Genomic DNA, 10,223 nt, shown 5'->3' with positions numbered 1-10,223 from the left:
TCTTGTGACATTGATTTTTATTTTAGACCTCAGTTCCCACTAGAAATTATTTTCTTACCAGATTTAATGGTTAAAGTTGTAAAGACCTTTATCTAGCCCCTATCTATCCATTCTTCTATTTTGCAATCCCTTGTTGAATACCTTCAAAAATTAAGTATGCCTTTTGTTTTTCTTTGAATCACACTACTTAAAACATAGTAAACTTGAAGAGTTTAATTCTAAAAGATGCCATTGTAAATATTTTTAATTAAACGGCAAATATTCTTTAAAACTATCATTATATCTATAGCTATTTAAATCAGTTTGTGACTAACCTGAAAACTTTTTTAACAATTTAAAATATAAACACCAATGAAGATTTATGTGAATATTGGGATTTGTGAAGCCTGTTATGGTTTACCAAAAATAATAGGATAAAAATATCCAGTGATGACTAGCATGTTTATATTCCATAGTTACATTTCGTGTGTGGACTGCCTCAATGAATCACCCCACTATCGGACAATCTCTTTGATATCCCATGCAAGTAAAGTTTTACTAAAGGTAATATAGAAATGGCTACAAGCATACATTGACAGAGAACTTCCAGAGGTTCAAGCCAGATTCAAAAGAGGCTGTGGAACCAGGGATATCATTCCTGATGTCCGATGGATCTTGACTGAAAGCACAGAATATCAGAAAGATGTTTACCTATGCCTTCTTGACTACACAAAGGTTTTCGATTGTCTGGACCATGACAAGCTGTGGACAACATTGCGGAGTGTGAGTATTCCAGAACACTTAATTGTGCTCATGAGGAATCTGTACCTGGACCAAGAGGCAATTGTTTGAACAGAACATGGGAACGCTGAATGTTTTAAAATTAAGAAAGGTGTGTGACAAGATTGTATTCTTTCATCATACTTATTCAACCTGTATGTTGAGCAAATAATCCAAGAAGTTGGGTTATATGAAGAAAACCATGGCATCAGGATTGGAAGAAGACTCATTAACAACCTGCGATATAATCTTGATGATACAATCTTGCTTGCTGAAAATGAAGAGGGTTTAAAACATTTACTGATGAAGAGCAAAGAGCACAGTCTTTGGTATGGATTGCATCTCAATGTAAAGAAAACAAAAATCCTCACCACTGGTCCAATAAAAAACATTCTTATTAATGGAGAAAAGATTGACGTTGTCAAGGACTTCATTTTTCTTGGATCAACTATCAACACTCATGGAAGCAGCAGTCAAGAAATCAAACGACATATTGCATTAGGCAAATCTGCTGCACAAGATCTTTTTAAAGTGTTGAAGAGCAAAGATTTCAGCTTGAGGACTAAGGTGTGCCTGAACCAAGCCATGGTATTTTCAATAATCTCATATGCATGAGAAGGCTGGTTAGTGAATAAGGAATACCGTAGAAGAATTGATGCTTTTGAATTATGGTATTGGAGGAGAATATTGAAAGTGCTATGGGCTGCCAAAAGAATCAATAGATCCGTTTTGGAAGAAGTGCAGCTAGAGTGCTCCTTGGAGGCCAAGATGGCCAAACTTCGTCTCTCATACATCAGACATATTGTCAGGAGGGACCAGTCGCTGGTGAAGGATATCATGTTTGGTAAGGTGGAGGGTCAGAGAAAAAAAGGAAAACCCCCAACGAGATGGACTGGCCAAGTGGCAGCATCGATGGACTCAAGTGTGGCAACAGTAGTGAGGTTGGCCCAGGATCAGGCAGTGTTTCGTTCTTCTGTGCATAAAGTCACTATGAGTCGTTACCGACTTGATGGCACCTAACAACAACAACATAGGACTTAGGGGGGAAATCCAAACAACAAAGTAGGTATCATACAGTTCACTATTGCATTATCTAGAGTCCTGGTGTGGTGCTGTGGGTTAATACGCTGGACTACAAAGTCAGTTTGAATTGCAAGATTGGCGGTTTGAGTACCCCAGCTGTTCTTCAGAAACCCTATACAGGGTCTCTGTGAGTTGGAACCGACTTGACAACACTTAACAACAACAATCGCATTATCTACCTTGTGACTTAATTTTTTTTAGGCTTACACATTTTCAGTGTTCTGCAGCATTGTGATTTTAAGCTGGATACACTGCTTTTAGAATGCTCTTCTCTTAAAAATCAAGGAGATATGTTTGTTTAAAATGACATTTTCATTCTGAGGGGGGACAAAATGAGCACTGCAATTGTTTTCTCCAGAAGTAAAAACAGTTGAAGTTTTAAATGTGATAAAAGTGCATGGGGTCGCTATGAGTTGGTTCCGACTCGATGGCACCTGACAACAACAACAACAAAAGTAGCATTAAATAAACATACAGGTGTTAGACCCATAGTAGTCAGAGGTGGTATGGTTTTAGAAATAAATACACCACAATTGATTTTTTATTTTATTCTTATGTTGTTGTTGTTGTTAAGTGCCTTCGAGTCGGAGCCGACCCATAGCGACCCTGTACAGGGTTTCCGAGGGTGTAAATCCTTACGGGAGTAGAAAGCCTCATCTTTCTCCCGCGGAGCAGCTGGTAGTTTCGAACCACTGACCTTAAGGTTCGCAGCCCGATTCGTAACCACTACGCTACCATAGTCATATTTAATTGGAAAAGCTAACATATACAGGGAGTCCTGGTGTGGTGCTGTGGGTTAATGCACCAGAATGCAAAGCTGTTTGAACTGCAAAGTTGGTGGTTCAAGCTCACCAGCTGCTGCTCGGAAACCTTATACAGGGTCACTATGGGTTGGGATCGACTCAACAGCACTTAACAACAACATATGCAGAGTGTTTCCTAGGAGCCAGGATGTTTTCTAAGCAGTTTAAATGTACTAACTTATTTAATTATTATGAAAAACAAACAAATGAAAAAGTAAGTACAATTATTATTTTAATTTTACAGATTTTTACCTTTCAAAGTATTATTACTATTTATCTGCTTTGTATTATCTAAAGAGTGTATGTGTTTGTAACTGGTAATTCATTTATTCCAGAGACCAGGATTATCAAAAAGCTCAGACCTATTCTTATTTTCTCTACCACCAATTTTTAAAAGACTATCCAAGAAAGAGAACAGGAGAGCTAGAGACTGGAAATAGTATACCAGCCTATTAAATACTCAATACACACAACAGCTATTATCCTCATTCTCAGTGGTTGTGTTCTGTGGTTGATGAAGCATTTGCCATCTGGTCCTTCTCGTACCACCTCCCAAACAGAGTTACTGTTAAGACAGGTCCAGATGTGGGCTTCAGGCTAGACAGCTGTCCATCACTTGACACCTAGTTAACAGAAAGAAACATAGACAGGATCTACTTTTAAGTTACATAGTTACATAAAATTCAATATAGTTAGATGAAGGAACATGGATTAAGTATGGTTCTATGTGAAGAATTTGAAATGTTACAGTGTACAGGAAAAAATGGAGCAATGGAATTGGCACTTATTCATTTATTATTGAAATGCTTAAAATCAGCATCTTATAATTTACTTATCTGAGGAAGCCTCTCATGAGTTAGTAAATGTAAAGCAATGGATTTGGGAGTTTATAAGAGAGAAATCTAGTCCTATCAGACCACATAGAATCTCCCACAGAAAAAGTCAGAAGAGGAATTTGAACTAAGCCCCCAGGGTCCCTACCCTTTACTCACAGCCCCTTCTAACTTTTTTACTCACACGTCCAACCCCCTTTAATTATTTCTAAGGGGTCTCACTCCAATTCACAGTACCCGTCCAGGGCAGAATGGAACTGCGCCTTCAGGTTTCCAAGACTCTAGATCTTGATGGAGCAGATAGTCTCATATTTTCCCTGTGGAATGGCTGGTAGGGTTTAAACCACTGCCATTTCAATCAGGAAGGCAGAGTGAAAGTAAACCCTGCAGGAGTAGCTGGAAGATACCTGAGCAGAGATAAGTAAGAAATTCTATCTGGGCTCTAAATAGCTTTTGCTTTCTTATTAACATCAGCTACTATGAGATTCTCTCTCCCTCCATATTTCTATCATTTTCTCTTACGGCCATGGTTGTACCAGGACTTGATCTACAAAGTGAGAGAAACTCCTTTCACTTCCTAAGCATTCTCTCTCCCAGTAACTCCAAGGGTTTCCTCTGATGGACTTGCCCTGAAACTACTCTTCTTGAGTCTCCTTTCCATTTGATAGGCTCTGAACAGCCCAGCCTCCTCCCATATTCCCCAAAAGAAATATATTTCTTTATTTTCAAGGATACATTTTCTTAAAATTTTTCCTGCAGAATTTCCATTAGAATCAGTTTGCTCAGTGTCCTTGGTGACCCTCAAGGCAGTTTTATCCTTAGCAAATGGGAGTCTTGATGACATATTTGAGTATTGAGACAAGTTTTAATTTCAAAAAGTGCTTCCTCTTAGGTAAAATTAATTGGCAGTATCAAGCATTAAGTCTTACCTGAAAGTCTCCAGGTGCAAGCTGAACTTCACTCAGCAACACCTCAGGGAAGACATATTGGGTTCCAAAAGTGCCACTGAGGGAGAACATTTCAAACCTGGTGGAAGCTGTTTCAACTGAGTTGCCACAAGTTTTTATATTAGTGGTTTTACACTTCAACATAGTGCAAATCTAGAGGAAGTAAACGTAAAACAGTAAATCATAACAAAGCCACTGTCATGACCTCTAGAAACGCCTATGCCCCTTATTTAGTAAAATAATGTTACTTCCTCATTAGATTAATCCAATTCATTAGTGGATAGCTAATGTAACTAATAATAAAAAAGAACTTCAAACCCTAGTACTTTCTGCACTTCATTGGCAACAAATAAACTACATAAATAACCAGTCAAGTCTTTGGCCTGTATCAGTGGCAACTATACCCTCATTGGTTTCAAGTTATCAATGATTTTACTTGGTGAAGCATTTGATTTGATAAAATGCTTTTCAATTTAGATACTAGTTCAATCTTTATATTATTGCCTAGGAACACAATGAGGGGGTTTTAGATTTAGAAGAGTCCCTAGAGATGATCTAGAAGCAATTTCTGTGATCCAGAAAAGTCAGAAACTTTGTATCTGAGCAAGGATTGAGATAGTTGTCAAGTGAGTTCTTTTGCCACTCTGTTGTTTATTGTCATTGAATCAGTTCTGGCTCATAGCAACCCTGCATAGAGTTTCCAAGGAGTGGCTGGTGGGTTTAAACCAGCGACCTTGTGATAAGCTTATTGTATTGCAGTCACACCAAGACTCCTCTTCTACTATACTACATAGCTATTTAAATGTAAAACCTAAATTCATGAGTTACCTCACCATGCAAAGACCCACAAAGGAAAATCCATTAACTACATCTTTACAGCATCTCTCATTCCAAGCCTATTTCAAGCCACCTTCATCTCTTGCCTGGTTACAGCAATAGCCTTTAATGCATCTCCCTGCTTCTACTATTGCAGGTGGGAGGTAAACACTTCAGGGCAAGTGAGTTAAGAGAAGATAGAATTAACTTTCAAGTAAAAGTTGTAGAATGAACACATGCTTCTATTTTGTTCCTCTGAAACCTTCAAAAATTGCAGCAGTATTTCAAGTTACAAATTCACAAAAGATGAGGAAACCAAGAGTCTGTCAAGTAAGATGCCAAACTGGAAAATTCTGAACTCCAAAACTTGTATGGTTTTAATGAGGGATGTTGGTCAACAATAACAACAGAAGGCTTTGTTTTACTTGAGCCCATTACTCTCTGAAGAATCCAACAAAGCTAACCTTCCTCCTGACTCCTGGGTGTTGCACTGTGGGGTAGAGCACTGGAGTGCAGAGACTAATATAATCATAGAGGGCTTATAGTGACTTTGTAATTGTAGTGTAAGTAATGGATTGGATGGAGTTGATACTGTCAACAGGAAGCCCAAGTAGGAGGGCAATACAATAATCTAGAGAGCCAGGAAGGATGGGAGCCAAACTGAGGAAGAGAACAGAAGGAGAAGACGTAGGGAGGGACCACTGTGAACTTGTTCTTGAGGGTTCCATCTCATCACATTGCAGTTATTCCTACTTTTTGTTGGAGGTTAGGGGATCTCTCAATCACGACAGCAATAAACAATTCTACTGTACAACCTCAGAGGTCATTTCTATCAATCTTCGGTATAATTAGCGTCAAGCTCTTTTAAAACTAGTGAACATACAGGGAATTGATGATCGTGTTCAAGCAGGAGGTATCATAGGACAGTTATCTATTTAAATTGTCTGTAATTTGATTATGATACTGATTTTTAAACTGCTGTCTGTAATAAATGTTGTGCTTTTTTTGAACCATTTCAAATAGAATTCATTCCAAGAATTACCCAATCGAGCAAATAAAATGCGGGATGTCCATTAAATTTGAATTTTAGATTAACAACAAATACATTTTCAGTTACAAAAATATATCAGTTTGGGAGATATATTTAAAGTAAAGAAAAAATAAAATGAAAAGAAAAAGCCACCTGAAATTCAAATTTAATTAGGTGCTTTGTATTTATTCTGACTCTGGTCACTAAAACGTGCATTACCTGTAGATAATAAGTTCCTTCAACAGTATGTAGCCCATCAAATGCCCCAAGAGCATAAACTTCATCTGATCTCTTCTCAGTCATTTTGTAGCTTAGATGACAGCAGAGGTCTTTTTGACAAACTGTGTAATTTCCTTTGATTCCCATGAGCTCCACAAAAGTGAATTCATCAAAAAAGACAGTGTTCTTAAATTCCTGGTTTCCTTTTGAGTGTGCTTCCATTCTGCTCGCATGAGAAGACCAGTTCACCCTTGAGGAGTATGGGTGGGAATTTAGGCTAGAAAGGAGGAGTTTCCCCTCTTTGGTCTTCATATCGTAATGAAACGCTGGTGGAGAATCCGGTGCATAGATACCACTTCCTAGAAGTGATAAATTGGAAATGTTGTCTTTAAAAAAACAATAACAAGCAAGTGGAAAGTGATTTCATAATTATTACTCTGGTAGCGTAGTGGTTACGAATTGGGCTGTGAACCTTAAGGTCGGAAGTTCAAAACTACCAACTGCTCTGCGAGACATAGATGAGGCTTTCTACTCCGGTAAAGATTTACACCCTCGGAAACCCTGTACAGGGTCACTATGGGTCGGAACCGACTCGATGGCACTTAACAACAACTATTATTTTAAGGAGCTCTAATAGGTGCTCCTGGGAAACTCTATACAGGATCGCTATGGGTCGGAACCGACTTGATGGCACTTCACAACAACAACAACAACAACAATAGCATAGTGGTTATGAATTGGCTGTGAACCTCAAGGTCTGCAGTTCGAAATTACCAGCTGCTCCACAGGAGAAAGATGAGGCTTTCTGCCCGTAAAGATTTACAGCCTTGGAAACCCTATTCAGGGTTGCTATGGTTCGGAACTGACTTCATGGCACTTAACAACAACAACTGTTCTTTTAAACTCGCATTAACATTTTATTGCCACTAATATGGTGTTAAGGAGCTCTGGTAGCATAGTGGTTACGACCACATAGGGCTGCGACCACAAAGTCAGCAGTTCGAAATTACTGGTTGCTCCGCAGGAGAAAGATGAGGCTTTCTGCTCCTGTAAAGATTTACAGCCTCAGAAACCTTGTTCAGGGTCGCTATGAGTAGGAACCGACTAGACGGCACTTAACAACAACAACAATATGGTGTTGCTGTGAATCAAAAATTACTCATCTGTACTGAAGAACAACATATATATTAAAATATGATTACAATTCCCACCCCCTCCATACACAGTGTAGACAGGGATGGGCAACTTGGACATTGGCTACCCAAAATGGTGGGGGCTACAAAGGCAAGAAGTGACTGGCTTACAAGCTTTCATGAGGGAGTCTAGCTCCAGAGAGTGGGGAGGAAGGTAGATTCTCCACTGAGTAGTATCCAATCTGTCTGGTCGGGGCTGATGAAAGGAAATGCGGAGAGGTCTCTTGTGATACAATAGTGAATAATTGTTATCAGGACTGACTGTGAGGGTGGAAATGTAAAGGTAGATGTTCTGTAGCAAAAGGAGGGGAGTGACTGACTTTGGAGTCTAGGAGCGGAGGTCCCTGGGACCAGCAAGGGAGAAGAGTGGAGTATGGGATCCTACCCAGAGAAGCAGTGACACCAGAGATGGAGGCAGAGATGATGATGTGGAGATATGGAGCAGCTGGGGACTTTAGACCCAGAGAGGGAGAGGGGCTGTGTGCTGATGCCCGGGAGTGGGAGGGTGGAGGGGAAAGGCTTGCAGGGTATACCCTTTGGTTGGTTGATGATGCATGGAGGGGATTGTAACCATGGCAATGAAATGCTATATGATAGGATGAATTTAAAGCTAATGTTCTCCCATGTAAACTATCACATAATTCACAATAAAACATTAAATATATATATTTATATGATTATGAGGACAGACAAGTGAAAGGAAATCTATAGAATAACGTGAGTAGAAGCCAAAGAATAGTTTCAAGTAGTAATTGGTTAAATTTGGAAAGAAAAAGTAGTGCATATTCAAGTTGAATTAAAAAAAAAAAATAGATGCATTAACTTATAAAAAGTTTAGCTTGATACTAATTCCATAAGTAGGTATTCAAAAATTAAGAATTGGAAAGCATGTATCATGAAGGACATATGAAATTGGTGACATTTTTTTTTCTCTATAAACTGTAAAACTCACATATTACCTGTCATTTTCATCATGGGGTGATGTATATTTGCTGCAAGGAAGTTGACCCCCATGCCCATAGCCCACGCGGAGTGGAACTCAACAGCCGATAAATGGGGCAGAACATTCATCCAAGCAGTTGGAAACAGTATGGTGTCCACATGGAAATCTTTCACCAAGGTAACAGCAGGATCATGGAAGAGTATATCGAAGCATGTGAAAATGCCAAATCTCCCAAAGGTGGTGTTGAAAGTCACTACTTCAGCCATCTTGGGTGAATTGAATTGAACTTCACCCATGAAAAGGTTTTGCTGTGATAAACAAAAGAGGAAGGAAGAAAAGGGAAAGAAAAAATCCCACAATTTTCAAGAAGTTGGTCCTAACATCACAGTACATAAACGAATGCAGGACGCGCCTGACCAGAGAACTACAATATCCTGAGTTGTTTCTGACCCTGAATTAAATCCTGTTCATTTCCCTAATAAACCCCATAATCATAAGTGTTGTCTGTGAATTCTGTGTGGCCATTGCAATGGATGATGGAACCCAGCTGAGAAGTAGAGTGACATGGGAGGGGCAGTAGGTGTCAGAATAGGATAAAGAAGGTTGAAGGGTAGAGCCCTATCTGACCTCTACTTCACAGGCATCAGCCTTGGACTGTTTTGAGTTTGATTCTCTTTCCCCTGTGAAGTCAAAGGAAGTCAGACACGGTCCCACACCATTTTAAAAGGCCTCCATCTTCAGAGAAAAAGAACAGAACATTAGAGAATCAGAGGAAACTCAAGTTAAAAGGGGCCTTAGGTTCAACTTCCACATTCAAAAAATAATAAACACATGGAAACCCGTATTTATAAATGTCCTCTTCGTTATTACAAGAACAAAACAGATAACTTCTACTTGTCAAGAACACTTGAACTATTTCCTGTGATCAGGAAAATGCCTATGCTCATTTCTTCTGGAGATCAACTCTTATCTGGTAAGTCCTTTTTTTTTTTTTTTTTTCCTAGCCTTGACCTATTTCCAAGACTTAAAAAAAAAAAAATTTTGTTTTTAAGTTTTTATTGTGAATTCAGTGAAGGTTTACAGGAAAGATGAGCAATTTACCATTCAACAATTTATACACATTTTGTTTCATCACATTAACTGGTATCTCCTCAATGTAACGTTACTAATGTATTCCACTTCCTCTCTGTTTCTTGTTTCCTTCCTTTCTTCTTTACTAACCCTTCTAACCTTGGATATACGTTGTCATTTTGATCTCAAATGTTTGGTTATTCTAAGGTGTGAATACCCAACTAGTATTATCGCTCCCATTATATCTTGTCTATTGTTTGGCTGAAAATTGAGCCAAGGGAGTAAAATCAATCCCAGACATAAGGTCAATAGTCTTGGGGACCCTACCAGTCTTTATACAAACAGTAAGCCTAGTTTTTTCTATGATTAAATTTTGTTCCACATTTTCCTCCCACTCTACCCAAGGCTTTCTAATATGATCCTAGTGTTAGCCAGGCACCATCTAGTTCTTCTGGTCTCAGCGTTGTGGAGACTGATGTTGGTGTGGTCCATTAGCCCTTTAAACCAATTGTTTCCCTGTGTCTTC

At 38.9% G+C, this 10,223-nt stretch overlaps 1 protein-coding gene across 1 annotated transcript in view; it reads right to left on the bottom strand.

Moving 5' to 3' along the window:
• Window positions 1-3,136: 3,136 nt before the first annotated feature.
• VNN1 (vanin 1) overlaps window positions 3,137-10,223 on the bottom strand; it is a 25,090-nt gene continuing 18,003 nt past the window's right edge. Inside the window, exons 4-7 of the mRNA XM_006834722.1 lie at window positions 8,643-8,934; window positions 6,491-6,849; window positions 4,408-4,578; window positions 3,137-3,268 (exon numbers count right to left, since the gene is read on the bottom strand). Coding sequence (XP_006834785.1) covers window positions 3,137-3,268; window positions 4,408-4,578; window positions 6,491-6,849; window positions 8,643-8,934 — 954 coding nt within the window. The remainder of the gene's footprint in view (window positions 3,269-4,407; window positions 4,579-6,490; window positions 6,850-8,642; window positions 8,935-10,223) is intronic.

This window comes from Chrysochloris asiatica, unplaced genomic scaffold (genome assembly GCF_000296735.1).
Source record: "Chrysochloris asiatica unplaced genomic scaffold, ChrAsi1.0 scaffold00013, whole genome shotgun sequence".
Lineage (NCBI taxonomy): Eukaryota > Metazoa > Chordata > Mammalia > Afrosoricida > Chrysochloridae > Chrysochloris > Chrysochloris asiatica.
The sequence above is the reverse complement of the archived record's forward strand: the minus strand, read 5'-3'. Positions and strand labels throughout refer to the sequence as shown.